General features: G+C 39.3%; 1 protein-coding gene across 2 annotated transcripts in view; it reads left to right on the top strand.

Moving 5' to 3' along the window:
- The window catches only part of PDCD6IP (programmed cell death 6 interacting protein), a 30,505-nt gene extending 20,615 nt beyond the window's left edge, over positions 1-9,890 (top strand). For both annotated transcript variants that reach the window (XM_054637328.2, XM_054637319.2), the window contains exons 12-18: positions 879-1,048; positions 1,775-2,023; positions 3,323-3,457; positions 4,350-4,444; positions 5,751-5,883; positions 6,244-6,449; positions 7,297-9,890. In XM_054637328.2, coding sequence (XP_054493303.1) covers positions 879-1,048; positions 1,775-2,023; positions 3,323-3,457; positions 4,350-4,444; positions 5,751-5,883; positions 6,244-6,449; positions 7,297-7,462 — 1,154 coding nt within the window. In that variant the 3' untranslated portion in view covers positions 7,463-9,890. The remainder of the gene's footprint in view (positions 1-878; positions 1,049-1,774; positions 2,024-3,322; positions 3,458-4,349; positions 4,445-5,750; positions 5,884-6,243; positions 6,450-7,296) is intronic.
- Positions 9,891-17,297: the final 7,407 nt, after the last annotated feature.

The following is a 17,297-nucleotide window of genomic DNA, read 5'->3' as shown; positions in this document are numbered from 1 at the left end:
TATAGGTAAAGTCTTATGAAATAAGGGTCTTGTTGCCCTTGTAAATCATGGCTCAGGCTCCTTAGGCTAAATAGAAGAGAACTCTGGGAGAGTGACTCAGATGGAATAGGAGTAGAGAGACATGAGAGACCTGCTACATGATTGCCACATGTCCACATCGTGGTGTATGGAGGTTGTTTGACTTGGGCTTGTTGTGCCTTAAAAGTGTATAAACTGATAACTGGCTAACTGCTTAAAAAGGCTTGGTTTTTGCAACAAAGCAGCTCTCCTTTGCACTGCCTGGGGATTCTGAGTCACTTTGCTTCATACATGTGCATGCTAAAGTTCCAGAAAGCAAATTAAGTGAAAAATGTCTGCCCTCCTAAGGATCTAGTTTCAATTGCCTCTTAAATACTTCAATGTAAAAATATGTTGACAATTTTTCTTTGTCAACATATTTTTTTTTCCATCAGTGTGTTGTCTCTTTAATTTGGTGGTTTTCTTTTTTTCCCCCAGCAGTCAGGTCAAACTACTTAAAACCACCATGATATCATACTTTCTGTGTGCCTAATATGTGTTTTCTTTTGAAGTTAACAAGGGACTGATACCACTGACTTGGTCTTGCAAAGTTACAGAGTTTTAAATCTGCAGAGTAACTCAAAGCAGTGTTCATTCATAATACCTTTGTATGCTTCACAGGAGAATTAATATAGGTGCCTAGTTTATGCACTTTTTGAAACATAATTTGGAAGCTTAAGTTTATATAAAAGTCTTACATATTGTGCATGTTTATAAAAATGTATGATGGCTTGCTGAAAAGCACAAAAACTGCTCAGGTGCAAGATTGGATGGAACAAATTTTGAAATGATATAAACTCTTTTTTTCCTCCTGCCCCCAGAGGGAGCCAATTACCATAATATTTTGAATAAAGCTGTGCAAGCAGATGGGCAGGTGAAGGAGCGCTATCAGACCCACCGGGATACGATTGCACTTCTGTGTAAGCCAGAGGCAGAACTCAACGCAGCCATACCTTCTGCCAACCCAGCAAAAACACTACAGGGAAACGAGGTGAAGCAGTGAAATCTGTCTCTATTTTGAATAGAAGTGCTGTTTGTCTAACAAAGTAAACTTGCTTGACTTGGTAATTTAATTTGTTTCTGTCTCAGTTGATATGTGAGGTAACTAACACTTGGAAAAGAAGTTGTCTTCATGTTTAAAATCTTCTTGAGCATAATTTGTTACATTTAATATGAGCAAAGTCAATCACCGTGGACAGCAAAGTATTATAAAAGGAGTAATGAGTATTTTTGTTGTGTAGGGAAGTGGGATGTAGTGCTCAGGTTCTTGGGACAGCATAAGACATGACTCAGTATTTTAAAGTTTATTTTAAATATTAGGCAATTACACCAATTTGCTTTCCAAGAAGTTAGTGGCTGATCTACAGCAATATTACTATTTTTCTCATTATAATGATTTTATGTCAGTGATTTTTGCTGCCATCTTAGAATATCCTATTGGAAGGTATCTGATCAACTTAAAAAAACCCAAACATTTTGCAGTAATGCAGCAAAAACAAACCTGTAGAAGAATATAGATTGAGAAATGATTGAAGATCTTTTGTTTGGTCATATTTTGTCCTGGTTTCTCACTTTTAAACACATTCATAAACAAATATTCATGCAGAAATATTGCCAGTATCAGTGAGGAATGCAAGATGGAAACAAGTTATTAATAGGTTAAACTTCCCCAATAGTTCCTCTAAACCTGCTAACTTAGGACATTTATATTGTCTAGGTTGTTAATGTCTTAAGAACTTTGCTGGCCAGTCTGGATGAAGTTAAGAAGGAGAGAGAACAACTGGAAAATGACCTGAAATCTGTAAATTTTGACATGACAAGCAAATTCCTGACTGCACTTGCACAGGATGGTGCTATAAATGAGGAGGCTATCTCTGTGACTGAGTTGGACAGAATTTATGGAAGTTACACTCAGAAAGTGCAGGAGTCCCTAAAAAAGCAGGAAGAACTTCTCAAAAACATTCAGGTACAACATTTTGCGTGTTTTCCTTTCTCCTAAACTGAGAGCAATGATACTTCTACCTGTCTAGTCTCACTTTGCTTTCTAGTCTGTTTTACTTTTTATTCTGTCATATGTCAGTTGATACTCCTTTATGCCTTGATCACTGAAAATACAGAGATGTCTTTGTGTTCACTAGAAAGAAATGGGAATGTTTAGCATGCTCTCCCTACAGCTCCAGTGTAAATTCTATTGGACCTTTTCTTGGCACAATTCTGCAGATGGTTTTGTCCTTGAAAGAAGTTGAAGTGGTGTGTTAAAAAGATTTTGGGTTTTTGTTTTTTTTCCTCTCATTCCATTTTAATTCTTCCTGGGATAACAGGAGATGTGTCCTTAAGGTATACTAGAAGACATTTTGGGTCTTTGAAGTACAGCTTGGTTTATTCCAAATTGCTCTTTAAAATATATACTTGACTTCCAGTATGTGCAGAGCTCTTTGAAGTAAAACTTGATAGCATTTCTCTGAGTTTATTTATAAATTCAGTCTTAATTCATCAGAGATGGGTACCTGAAATATCTGGCAAAAGAGCAGGTCTTAGTGCTTGGAGAAAAGATAATGGCAGCTTGAGTAGTGATGGACACTTTTTCCAGTAGGGGAATATTTTTTTTTAAATGACCATAAACACTATGTTTAGCAAAGATTTTATATTTTGATTTTTTTTTATCACAACATAGTTAAAAAATCCTGATGGGTATTACTTTAGTGTTTGAATGTCCTGGAGTTCAAGTTTGTTGGCTTCTGGCAGTTGAAACAGTCTTTTTAAGTTAGCTTGTTTATTTTCCTGAAAGAAATGAGATGTAAATAGGTGTTCCTTCTGTAAGTTTTCCTCTTCCCTGTCCTTTTAATAGTTTGCCAATGTCAACCAAATTTGAAGTAATGCTTCTTAAAAATACTGACTTTCAGTATGATTTTATGAATATCAAGGGAAGTTGGTACAGGAGAGAGCCTAATTAGTGTAGCCTTGGAAAGACAGTCTGCAGCATGAGCTTGAGAATTATTAAAGGCAGCCCACAACAGAGCAGGTAATTAAGTGGTGATACCTACTGCCAGTGAGTTAACATATGTACAGTTCTGAAATATACATTATAATGGTCACTGCACTTGGCAGGTAGCAAGTATGGAAGTCCAGTTTGGATGGGAGATGAGGAGAAGCAGGTATTGGGGAAAACAGAAGCAATGACCAAGAGGAAAAAGAAAACAAAACATACAGAATCTTACATGGAACTAGCTTGCATTATTTACACTGTTTATTCTCTTCTTTTAAGAATGCGCATCAGGATTTTTCAAAGATGAAACAATCAAACAATGAATCTAATTTAAGAGAAGAAGTCTTGAAGAACTTAGCTGTAGCAAATGACAACTTTGTGGAACTTGTAGCCAATTTAAAAGAAGGCACAAAGGTATGGTAATGCTTAAGGGATTGAAAGGATTTTTTTTTATGTATACAATGAGATGTAAATCAAAAATCAGAATAAACTTTGGATATGTGGTAGCTGACAAGTGCATTTTTTGAGGATTTTACTACTGAAGCAAGGACAGTGAGTTGCCTGAATTTTGATTGTTTCAAGAGCTGTGAAATGCTCCTTTGTTCCTATCTGAAAAGTAAGCTTTTCTGAGCAATAGGATAAGTTGTTAATTACAGCTGAGTAAATGATGCTGAAGCACCCAGATGAGCTATTTTATCTGAGAAATTCTTTCATCTGTTCTCCCATGGTATTTAATCACCTTATAAAATTGGTGTTTTAAATGTTGTTACTGCATACATGAGAAATAATGAGAGCTGTATCTAGCTTGCTTTTTTTTGATCTGGATGTCTGTCTTATGGCTTCTGTACTAAGTATTTTTTGCTGGTTTATTGATAGCTCATTAGACAGAAAAAACCCAGCCTCTGAGATATCTATACAAATGAAATGCATGGAACTGAGAGCAATAAAATTAAAAATAAACAATTATCCTTTACAAAAATAAATAATTCATCACCAGAAGTGATCTAGTTTTGCTCTGGTTTTAGTATGTTTTTTTAGTTATCCCAAACTATTTTTATATTTACACACACAGAGACACACACACAAACCCCCACAAAATTCTATATTATTACAGCAATGGGCAACAGCAGCTGACAAATTTTGGTTTTGAAAAGTAAAATAGAATGTAATAGCAAACCTTACTGGAATGACAGGTTCTGGGCACTGTAATAGTACAACACCAATAGCTGGATCAGTATGTAGAAGTATGCCAGCATGGAGTCTGAAAGTATTGATTGAGCATATTCTTTTTATTTTTCTTTACTAGTTTTACAATGAGCTGACAGAAATCCTGCTGAAATTCCAGAACAAGTGCAGTGACATTATCTTTGCTCGCAAGACAGAAAGAGATGAACTGCTCAAGTAAGATTTCAATGTTTTAAGTATTGCAGAAATGTTAAAGTATTTATCAGAAATTTATCTTTGGAGACATGTTTATTATGATGAAATGAGAAAGGCTTAGCACACCTATTCTTCCTATCACTTCTTTACTTTAATCCTAGTCCTACTCTCATTTCTCCTAGGAAAGTGATAGGAGAAATAAATGGAAAAAATCTACTTTGAATCTGCTCTGTTGTTCCTATGTGCAGTTCAACACAAATCTGTTTCATGTTATGACTTCACTCTCTATTCTTTTTGGCATGCTTTTGTTAGTTATTTTATTTTATTCTTTCCTTTGAGGAACTTCTGATTTCCACACCCTGCTCCTGCTGTCAGTTTAGTTTGAGAAATTATATGCTTCATCATAAGATTTGCTTCCATGTCTTCAGTGTGAGGGGGGAAAAGCATTGGTATTCTACTTCTGCTCTGCAGTCTGCTCTAGTCTCATACTTTATCATTGCTTAGATATGTGGATTGCTTACAATGCTTGGGAGAGAAGCACATTTTGTCCTTCATGTGAGGAAGAGTGTTTGATGTCATTGTCCCCTATATAAGATCAGACCTAGTATAGTGTGTTTCAGCTGTGATTTTTTAGGCTCTTCTCTTAAGAGTAAAGCATAATTGAAAAGGTTTGCCATTAATTAGTGTTCTTTAGCAAAGCATGTAGCCTTTTATAAGAGGACTCGTTACTAAAATTTTGGTTGATGAAAATGCAGTTGTTCTGTGTAGTTGCCATCTCAAAAACGAGTTGCTCAACCCTCAGTTTTTACCTTTCCAAACTTGATCCTTTGTAGAATTGTTATTTTTCATTTGGGCTCTGTGCTTGTAAACAAAGTCTGAGTTACAACCACTTCTGCCTTTATTTGGCTTCCTGCATTCATGTAGTTTAGAAGCTGTTAGGCTGCCTAACTAAGGCAGAGGCCTGAATATCTCACACCTCTGCTGTGTTTATGTTCACTGTTAAGTCTGTAGGGTTAGTGTTGATAGAACATTCTCCTGAGTCTTGCAGTGCTCTTTTACTGTTTTGGCTAATGTTGTGATCTATACCCAGCATTGAGTTAGAGCATAAAGACATTATTAGAAAATAAATGTAACAGTTAATCAGAGAGTTGGCTAGAGGATGGTTTCCCTGGAAGTGATTTGGACTCCAGATTTAGTTTGAGCTAGCTCAGTGATCATGCTTTAAATATTAGACTTACTCTACTGCATCTTTTTGGCTTAACTGGCTGCAGTGTATAACAAACCATTCTTAAACTAAGCTGCACGTTTGCTCTTCTGTTTTTAACAGAGATTTGCAGCAAAGCATTGCTAGGGAGCCCAGCGCTCCCTCCATCCCGCTGCCTACGTATCAGACCACGCCAGCAGCAGGAAGTAAGCCAGCAGCATCGCCCGCTCCCACTCCAGCCCCAAGAACCATGGTGGTAAATACATGCTGCACAATTAGGGGGTGGAAAATACTGGGTCTGTACTTGAGAACTGTAAACTGATCTGTAATTTCTGTGTATCACTCCTTAGTATACTGGTGTGGTTGGAAATGTGTTGAAGTGAAATAGAGGGCAAAATCTTAAGGCTTTGCAGAGAAGTGTGTTATGTGCTATTCATGTTCATAATTTCTAGATTGGAAATTAAAAGCTTACTGCCATTTAGGTGCTTTGCATTATCTGTATAGACAAAATATAGTATGTCTGTTTAAAATAAAAATGAATTAATCATATAACCACAGCTTTTGATTCCAAGGCTTCGATAAATAAGCTCCAGCTTAATTCACTTTCTCTTGTTAGGGGACTAAACCACAGCCACCAGCACGGCCACCACCACCAGTGATTTCTGCAGCAAGCAGTTCCCCTTCTACATTAGCACCCTCTGGAACAGCTGCAGCTCCTGCTGCTGCTCCAGCTCCTACTCCAGGAGCCAGTGCACCTGCAGCAAGCACGGCACCTTCACAGGCACAGGGACCACCTTACCCAACTTATCCCGGTTACCCAGGGTAAGTTACGGGAACACTTAAGCAGATTTTTTGTGATTCTGTTACTTAAAAGCACTTTTTCTTGTGTGTAACATTTTAACGTTAGTTATTGTTAAAGTTGAAGGTTTGTTTGCTGTTTGAGGAAAGGGATTATTTTGTTTGTTAGTTTTTTGGTTGGTTGGGGGTGTTTTTTTGTTTGTTGGGTTGGGTTTTTTTGGTTTTTTGTTTCAATCATGTAACTCTTGTAGGAATCATTTGCTTGTACCTTTTGTGGGAATGTACATTTTAAGTGTTTACAGTTCATCTTCTTTAAAGGAGAAGGAAAATAGGCCTACGTTTCCTTAATTGTGGTTTGTTGATTTTTGCCAACACTTGCACAATCATTTGGTGGCGGTTATCTCAAAACTGTTGGCATATCTCATTTTTCAAGTCTTTAGTATGGTACTAAGATACTGAAAAATACAGGGAAAATTCCAGTTGAGTAGTGCTTTCTTCTGATGCTTTTTTCCATCTTCCTGGTGTCATCACAAGGGATTTAAGGCAGCTGTGCTCCCCTTTGGTAGCAGGCTCAGCAAATGTTGAAATATGCACAATGTTATTAAACATTTGAGAATTAATTTAGATTGGTTCTAGTTCCAGCAAGTTGCCTTTACTCCACCTTCTGTCTGATTTCTGTTCCACACACTGTAATAGTTTTCATGTTCACTCCTTGAAAGTTACCACATTCCCTGCTGAGCTCAAAGCAAAATGAGAGGAAAGCATTTGTGGAGACTGCATGTGTGTTTGTATCTATTAATGAGTTGTTTTTTCAAATTACCATCACCAGTGTTTTTCAACTCAGGTATGCTGTTTTTTTTCCCCCACACAGGTATTGCCAGATGCCAATGCCAATGGGCTATAATCCATACATGTATGGGCAGTATAATCTGCCATATGCACCCTCACCTGTGTATCAGACTCCTGGACAGCCACCATATCCGCCACCTCAACAACCTGGATACCCCTTTCCTCAACAGCCTTATTATCAGCAATAATGTCTCTGCAAAGAAGCTCTGCTTGTTAAAATTTGGGAGAAATTGGCTATAAGTGTACTAAAACTTCTAGCTTCCATTAGTGTACCATACTGAACTGTATGCAACTATAACTCCTGTCTCTTATTAACTGCTCCAAAATGTGTAGATCAGTTTTTATGACACTAAACTCTTCGAAAGATCTGCTGCAGTGGTTTAGACCATAGACTAATGCCAGAATTTGAGCCTAATTCAGCGGTCTGAAGCAGTACAGTACATTTTGGTTAGACCAAAATACTTGTTTGCAAAAATCCTCTAAGTAACAAATAGGTTCAGATGAGAAAAACAAAGCAGTGTGTGCACTGGGTGTGATATATTCTACAGAACCATATAGCGTTTCCTTCTATACTCTATTGGTTTGTATTTTTTTAGTTTAGTTAAAATATGCTATTTTGTCTAATAATCAAGGCCTTGTAAATCATCAGTAAAAAGAAATAAATTACTTAAGAACGGTTTAAACACTTGGCATTCTCATTACCATAAAAATGTGTTTTCTGTGTCTGTAGATTGTTTCATTTGTCCCTTGACTTTCATAACAAAGAAGTTCTCAAGGGTTTAGCCTTACAAGTGAATTTCCACCTCTTTTCCATGATTCTGTATTTTTGTGACAGAATCTATAATTAACCCTTTAAGTGTTGGTAGATGAAGTCTTACAGGTAGAGTTTTCCTATAACTTTGAAGTGTACTGGACTGAAATACATTTATTACCATTTTGTAAGAATGGTTACTGTCATCTGCAGGATACTGTATAAAAGAATGGAAGTCAGGGTCCTCTTACAGGACCAGTGAGTAGTTGTTCTAACTTGTGTTTTCCAAAGAAATGGTGGTGGAAAATATGTTATGGCTCAAAATAGGGCAACTATTGATTGCTGGAGCTTTGCAGTTTGCTTTTTAAATAATTGCTTTTTTTCCCTTGAAAAAATAGATGTATTCCCTCAGGGAGCTTGTAATCAGTGGAAAACTTGTTTTTTGGGGGTGGGGGGAAAAGAAAATCTTGTGAATTAAAGCATATTGAATGTTTACTTTTGGATCCGTCATCTCAAGGGATAAGTAACCTTGCACTGCATTTTACATAAGATAGTGAAGAATCTAAGTTTGGGGTTAATGGCTTCTACCAAATATTTGCTAACCATTTTTCAGCCTTTTCTTTTTCTAACAGGCTTGTCTAATGAGGGACTCTCCTTTCATTTAGCCCTTGATAAGAGTTAGTTCTGTGGGACAGTTAATTTTCTGAATGCTTCATAGAAGATGTTCTGGCCTTACAGAATAACTATAACAGTACCTGTGTTACAAAAAGTTACTCCTTTGTTTTTCTATTAAAGTGCCTGATTAAGATATCGAGGTATATTTTAGTGTAGGGTGTTTAGAGGTGCCAGTTATTGTAGCATCTGGGTGGAAACCTCACTGGATCATGAATATTCTTCCTCATAAAGAAAGCAGCATTTGTATTCATATGAGCTCCTTTCTTTCTGTCTCAAGTTCCTCTTGCTGTGTGATCATCCCGATTATTGTGTGAAGACTCTTTGTCTTTAATACTCGCTAACCCCCGTAGAAAATGTGGATCAAAAGGTAGAAATGAGCACCCCTTATAGAACTTATTGAGTACCTAATTCTAAACAAATTGGTTCATCTGTAGAAGCTCAGTGATGTGGGGAACATGATGGAGAAGGGAATCCAGCACCGTAGATGAAACCACTGCACAAAGACAGGTGCTTTGCATTTCTTCAGAAACATTGCTGAATGGGGTGGCACAGAAACCTCTCAGTTTTTTTTTTTTGTTTTTTGGTTTTTTTCCCTGATGAGAAGACATGAGGCAAGCGAGGACAATGAGAAAAAGCTAGGAAGATAACTGTTTGGAAACAGCAATCAGAACCTGATTTTATTCTAACAGGAAAAACAGTAGTTTTCCACTAACTTCACTGTGTCAATGTGCAAGTGCAAGTCTAATGCAACCTTTTAAATTCTTAATTTTTAGTATGCCATGGGCTGTAGGTTTTTCAGTTCACAAGTTAGATGCATTTGAGCTATTGTGTAAGTTTGTTTCTAGTGCCTCAATTGATAAAATTTATTTTCATGCTGTATAAAAAAAGTCATTTGTTCCAGCATAAAGATTCTTAGAACTGAAATTTCCTTTTTAAAATTTCATAGATCTGGAATTACTGTCAAAACATTTTTTTCCAGTTGTGTTTCTGCTTGCTTTAGCCTATTATTTGAATATGTGTAGAAATCTATGCATTATGTTCAGTTTTTCTCTTTTTTTTTTTTCTTAAAGAGAACAGAAAAATCCAGACATGTTATGTATCTTCTTTTAAGCATGCAGTTGTCATGACTTTGGTTGAAATGTTACCTTGTTCTTCTATAGTTTATTAAAAAAATCAGTTAGAAAATCTGATTTCATGGTGTTTTTCTCAACTCCTTTGGGTTCAGACAAGTGTTGTTTTGGAAAGGATGGAAACAAGTTATGGGCTTCCAAGAACATTTGTGCTGTGATGAAGGCATATCAGCTACAGCTGCTTAGTAATAACAGCCACGTTCAAATCCTGGTAGTTGTGTTTATTTCCAAAGCTGATGGAGTGTATTTCCCTCTGTTTATATGAGGAGGAAATGATTAAGATTGATTTAATGGTTCTGTGACTTCAGAAACTCGTATTCCTAATTTGTTTTTGTGAACTCGTGTTCAGGCTGGGTTACATGAGACCCCCAGCATCATGGGCATTAAACCATGAGGTGCAAGGGCAGCTAATAACAGCAAATAAACAGTCCCCATGGGCAGTCCAAGAAGTCTATTTTTAATTTTTTTTTTTCTTTTAAAGGCTTTGTAATGCCATGCTTGTTTCAATTGCTGTGTGGAGGGAAAAGTTTGCAACCTTGTCCTTTCAGAGACTTTGAAGTCAAGCATTTATTTCATCTTGCATAAAAGCTTTCAATGCAATTAGTAAGAAAAGCAAGTTTTAGGAAGCAAGCTAATAGCAGATCATCAGTGAAATACCAAACTGTTGCAAGGCTAGCAGGTCTTTCTGCAATCTTTATTAACATGGTTTCAGCCCATATGGAAAAAGTGTCTTCTTTCCTGACCACTGATGTGACACTGCCAGCTAATGGTACTTCTTTTACTATCATCCCATTGTTTTGAGTGCTTTTAGAGCTGATTTGTGAGATTTATTTTGAATTAGACTGAATGAAGTCCTTTGCTATTTCCAAGTACCTTGAGGCAATATTTGAACCTTGACATACTGTAACAGCCTCACCCACTGTCAGGTAACTGAAAATCACAAGAAAATCCTTTGGAAAACACTTTTTTTCCCTCTGCATTACCTGAGAGATGTGCTTGCTTGTTGCTAAAATATGTTCAGTTTTGAAATGACTTGCATCTCAGAAGCTGTTTTCTGGCATGCATTTATCCTGGCAGAACATTAAAATAGGCTAAAATGAGCAATTGTGAGTTGAGTTTTAGTTGTATACTGTTTAGAGAAAGAACCTGAATTTTCAGGAGTTCACTGTGTATAGTTTAAAAGAAACTATTTGGAAAGTTTCAGTGCCTGAAAAGATTAGCTATTACAGCAGAGCAAAACTCAAAATTGCTTTCTTGTATTGTTTATGGGGAAAGATTTGAGGTTCTTGCTGCTTTCGACTAACATTACCCAATGTGCTGACTTCTTAGGTTTACCATGGCTTTTGAAAGGTATATTTGAAATGGTCAATGTTTCTTTTTTTTTTAAAAAAAGTGACTTCTTATTCAGCATGATAGCTAAGTACTGCTAGATTAAAAAAAATGAATTAGTTTTTTAAATTGCACTGCTCTAAGTACTTTCCCTTACGCTTTTGTGTTCTGACAGTCAAAAACTTTATACTCAAGTTGAGATTTTTCTGATTAGGACTCTGGTAATTTACTGGCAAGCATAGAATTACTGCTAATCTCAAGTTATGACTTTAATCTTGCATCTAATTCCCCTAATTGAGTGTAATAGTCCCTGGTGCCAACAACTGTATCTCAGTTGTTATATTGTGCTTTTTTCCCCCCCCTTTTTTTTGTTTTTAAATGTTTCAAAATCCTTGTGAGAGGCTGGCCACCAATTTTATTAAGCAGGTTGTGAAGAAAAACTGTTTACTATCAAGCATGAAAAGGAAGAGGCAACTGCCATTGCAAAATCAGCACCAAGGCTTCACCACAAATTACTGCTTTTGGTCCCTTCAGTCCTTTCACCTTTAATCCATTCTGCATGTCAATGATGGTTTGCATTTGCACTTCCACATTGAAGCACTCCTGGGTGCTGGAGTGCTGTTCTCAGTGCTTGTAAGCTGCTGGAGTGTTTGCTGGTGTGAAGATAACCTGTTCCTACGTTTGCCAGCCAGGTGAGGTGTGTTGTTGGGAAGGCAGAGCAGTGGAAGGGCCATTCCCAGTGGGCAGCTTGCCTGCAGTCCCTTTCCTTGGAGGCTGAGGTGGTGAGCAAGCACATGGGTATGGGCCTGGAAACCCAGCTGGTCTCGGACTGTGCTCCTAAGACACATGCATGCAACAGCTGACAGCATCCAGGTGATGAAAACGTGCTGAGACTTGGCTGTGGAGTCACTGTGGGCACTGGTGAGATTTATACCAAAACCAGATTTGACCTCAAGTGACCTTTCACCTAGAGTAACCTGTCCTGTGACCTTAAGTAACTTTTATCCCAGAGTGACTTCTGTCCTGTGACTGTGAGGAACCTGTGCTGTTGAGGAACATCTGTCCTTGGACCTCAAGGTCCATTAACCTTTGATCTTGAGGATCCTCTGTCTTGTGTCCTCAATTAACCCTTGACCTTGAGGAGTCTGTCACCTCAATTAACCTTTGACTGGAAGTAAGGTTTGACCTCATGTAAACTCTGTCCCAGTGGAGTAACATTTGAAATAAATTAACCTTGGCCCTATGACCTCACAGCACCTTGAGTAATCTTTGTTCTGTAAGAATTTTTGACCCAGCACAATCTCTGTATTCTGGCCTCATGCAGTGTATGAGCTCCAGTAACCTTTCTCCTTGAGCCCCTGTCCTGTGATCTCAATTAACTGTTGTCCTGTGACAGAGGCTGGACTAGTCTAATTCTGGAAATCTGCCTTAGAAAGTAACATTTGACATCAAGTAGCTTCTGCCCTCTGACCTGAAGTAACCTTTGATATCAAGTAATCTTTGTCCCATGACACAGCCTGACCTGGGTTCACTCTTTAAGGATGTCTGAAATTGTTGGGGACAAGCAGCATTGTGTGATCTGGGCAGAAAGCACTGGGCTGTTATACAAGCAATATGAGGGCAAATGGCTTCCTCTGCCACTGCTGAGCTGCAGCTTCTCCTGCCCCAGCTCAGGCATGCTGCTAGCAGTGGGAGACCCTTCTGGCTTCAATGGTGGCAGTGGGATCCTCAGGACCTACAACCCTGGTGCCAAAGCAGACAACAGGAGGCCTTGCTTGTTGTGTGTGAATTCAGTGTCCAGGTTTTGCTAATGATGGATTCTACTGGAACACAGAGGCTGCCTGAGGTAGATAACTGCCCTGTGTTTTGGCTGGTGCAATATTTACAGGTTATTTCATCTAACAGATTTGCCATTGGTCTGCCTGCTTTTGAATGTGTGACAGCAAGAATGAGTGTTGTGTGAGGTGGGAGGCTGAGGTGTAAGTGCTGACTACCTTACACCTGAGGAGTTCACTACAGTGCTGTCTGCCTGAGGAGTGGGCCTACCCAGCTCTTGTTTCTCTGCTATTTCCCACTGCAGGTTTTTTAAATCTCCCCAAAACCACACCTGGTGGCACCTCCTACTTTTTGCTAGCTTCAACTTTTCTGAGTTGAATATGCATTTGTGTATACACACACACACACACACACACACACACACACACACACACACACACACACAATATCTGAGTTGTAAGACAGATGCAGCCTGTGCTGTTTATGTTCTCAGAAGAAGAGCAGCATCACAGAGCTGTCTGCTGAGCCTGCAGCAGAGGGCAGACTGAAACCGTGTAACCAACAAATCTTTTTGGTGTGAATACATGCAAAAAGAGATTTGAAGTTTATGCTGGTGGAAGGACAGGCAAATCGTTTTTTAATTAAGCATCATCAAATTTAACTTTGTGTAGATACCATGAGTGCTCCTTGGTTGATGACCTGGAGCCTGAACTGTAAAACCAGCCAAATGCAGGGACAATTATGTCAGCTGCCTGCATCCATCTTTCTGACCAGCTGCACAACAAACTCAGAGCACTGTGCTGCCAAGGTGAAGGGATAAGTAAGATTTCAGGTCATCCTAAGCTGCTTTATTGGCCTTCTGGACTTAGGTAACTTTTGGGAATTTTCTACTTGTAGTTTACATACTTGGGTATTGTCTTTCTGTATACACCCAGTGTGATTTAAGCTCATCTGGCACGCTAAAATGTCTGTTTACCTAGAGCAATGCAAAATTAACTGATTAGGTTTAAAGAGCTGAAGCAATGAGGTGACAGTGGAACAAAGTGGAGGGTGGGTGTCACCATGACCCATTCTAAGAAAAGGAATAGAAAAAAGGGTCCTGTGCTGCTGGCAGGAGAGAAGTGTGTTGAAAGTAACAGCTCTGTCACTGTCAGGGCAGCTACAATGCTAACAGCAGATGTTGCACCAGGGGGATGAGAAACACTTAGAGAGGGAAGATGTCCAAGTGGTCAGAGAGGAGAAGGGACCAGGAGAGAATGAAAGGAAAGCTGAGGGAGGGATAGTTAATGGCTGAGGAAACAGGAGGTAAATCAAATGAGTTTAGGAAAAGGAGGAAGCATGGAAGAAAGGCCCCAAGACTTTGACAGCATGAATCATAGCATTTTAGGTGGTGCAAGGAAAGCAGAATTCAAGCTGAAAGGACTGAAATATTAACTGAAACAGAAGAAAAATCAATGGTGGTAAAGGGAGGAGGAAAAGCAGCTTTAGCTGTACAGAGAGAGAGAGTTCAGAAAAGAAATTTAAAGGTGAAGGAAACTAATTTTTATCCAGTGAGTTTAGAGAGCTGGATGAAAGCTGGGGGCTGATGATGGGCAGAGGTGTTTAGAAGGGAAGACAGAAGATGTAGCAGATCATGTGCATTTGACAATGTTGGTCCAGGCTGGCTGTAATGAGGATTTGTGTCTCAGAAATGAGTAGGATAATCCATGGAGTGATCAGAGTAGAGGAATCAAGGTAAGTGCTTACATGCCAGTGTCCAGTGCTGAAGTCAAAAAGGGGTGATGTGAAACTTCAGCCTGTAAAGCAGAGGAGAGACAGCAGGTCAAGGTGCAAGAGCCTAAGTCCTGGTGGTAGACAGGAGTATCTCAAAGCAAATGGAGTTTCTTATTTAAGAAAGCTGAATTTCTTCTCTAATCAGCCTCTTGCAGTCACTAGTTACATTTCATTAGTGAAGGAGCATTTCATATTCTATTAGTAAATTTTTTATTAGCCAGCAGCTTCCAGCAAGTATTAATTTCCATAAGCAGGAAAGGAGTATATGATCTATCATAGAAACAGATGTCGATTCAGATTAAAAACACTTCCCTGGCGCCTTGCTGTTTTCCAATGTTGTTATACGGCCACATTGAAACACTTTTTCATTTTGCTTTGAAGTAAACAAAACTTTGCAGGGCATTTCCAATCCCCAAATGCAGAAGGGAGTACTTAACTGAGTGTGCCTGGCAGTTCCTTAGCGCTAGGTGGCATTCTATGGAAAGGCATAGCACCAACCCCGCTCATGCACCGCGCACTGCTCTGCTTTAAATCTCCGCAGCTCACCAGCATCGCCGGCTTTGTGTGGAAAATTTTGAGCTGCATCGTTAAGAGTCAAAACAAAATTGATGCAAGCTGATGGGAGAGAAAGTTTTGCTCTGCAACAGAAAAAGATTGTTCTGAAAATATTGGAGAAATCGGAATGCTACCTGTAAGCCTCCAGAAGAAGAATGTTTTCTGGATTTTGCCATTCCCCACATACACACACACTCTGGCTATGTTAAGCATGTGGCATTTCACCACCGGGTTGTCAGTGGGGCTTAACAATGGACCCCTTTCACCCCACCCTAGTCTTCTGTGAAATAACACCCTGTGCCTTTTATTTTCAGTTAAGAGAAAGAAAGGCAGTGGGTTGTGTGAAATACTGGTAGCAATGACCCACACTATCATTTAATAACCTTGCTAGTATAAAACATTATTCCTAATCTCTGAAGAGGAGATAATAGCATATATGGGAGCCTTCCTCATCCACAATTTTGGATAGCTGTTTATTCTGTTTGGTAAGGAAAAGGGTACTAAAGGTGATTATTGAAATTGTACTGGTTTCTGCCATGATAAAGAGCTGACAATAGGCCTTGAATATGATCCATAATCTAGGAGGCTGGTTATGGTACAGTTAATGTTCAGGGAGAATTTACCTCTTGTTGCTCCATGGTGGCTGTGTTTTGTGTGGCCTCCACTGTGGAGAGGAGTGGGAGGAGGTGAGCTGGAAGCTCAGAGTAGTACAAGTAGAAACTTCTTGTGCCTTGGTGTACTTCCCTTGAGCTGTGCTTGCTGTCTTTTGGGGTAGTCTGAGGAGATCTGCTCCCTGCACAGCTGCAGTAATATTCATATCACACGACACAGAAAATGGGCAGGCATTTGGACCACACTCAGTTGATTTTTACCCGCTACTGAACGTTACCTGCACGCAGGTTACTGAAACTGTCTGTGTGTAGCAGAAGTTACAAAGCCTTTGTTGTGAAAAGGATAATCCTCAAATACTGCTCAACAGTCATACAGGTCACTTTGAAAATGACTGTAGGTGTAAACAGAGTTTTCATCTCCTAGAATGCTGATTAATACAGGTCACAGTGATTTTATACAGCTGCTCTTAAGCATGGATGATTTCTTAAAGCCCATTCAAGATGAGGCTGATGAAGCTTTGTCACAAATAACTTACATGGTAAGCTAGTCCCTAAATCTTTAGAATAAATGCAAATGCTCCAGCTTGCAGGTGTCTCCTTCAAGCAGATCCTTCTGCCTCCATATGTGCTCTGAGTGATACCTGTTGTGGCAGCTTTGCTTTGCACACTGCGAGTTAACGCTCTGCGCGGGGAAGACCAAATACAAACAGAAATTTGCAATTGGAATGACCTTGACTTCTGCTTGAGAGTTGCAGAGTAAGGGCAAGAGCAAAATTGGGCTCTGTGGGAAAGCATCTGGTGTGTGTCTCTGCTGACAGTGTCTACCGCAGCGAGCAGAGAAATGGCTGGCAGCGCTCGCGGAGAGCGGATTAGGGATGGGGAAGTGTAGGGAAAGAAGACAAAGGTACGGGCTGTACACTTGCATGCTCTCACAGCCTACTAGGGTGCAGCCTTGTGTGACTTAGTTCTTGTAATTGGATTACCAGCTGTGACAGGGGAGCATAAAAGCTATGAATACAAAGGTATGCTAAAGCATTTTGTGTCTTCCTGAAATGATGAATGTACTGATGGATGCTCAGCTTTTTCTCTAAATTTACCCTGATGATCTGACCTGTCCTCTTTTCTTTCACAGCCTCCTCATGGCTGTCAAAGGCAGCATGGTGGCTTGTTTTAGAGGAAAGGAGAGATGGGCCGAACTTAGTTGCCCGCTTCCTTTTCTTTGGGTGCAGGTGACAGGGCAAGGCACCACAAGGGATGGACAAACAAAGACAGAGATTATTCTGTGGGCCTCCTAAGCCTTCATGCAGGTTGTCTTGCATTATGACAGTTTCTAAGCAGGAGCCCTGAGTTCCAAACACAAGAACAGATTTCCTACAGATCTGTGCCTTGTGGCAGGCAGTGTGAGAAAGTGTTGAATGTTCAA

Source organism: Agelaius phoeniceus, chromosome 1, assembly GCF_051311805.1.
Source record: "Agelaius phoeniceus isolate bAgePho1 chromosome 1, bAgePho1.hap1, whole genome shotgun sequence".
NCBI lineage: Eukaryota > Metazoa > Chordata > Aves > Passeriformes > Icteridae > Agelaius > Agelaius phoeniceus.
The sequence above is the reverse complement of the archived record's forward strand: the minus strand, read 5'-3'. Positions and strand labels throughout refer to the sequence as shown.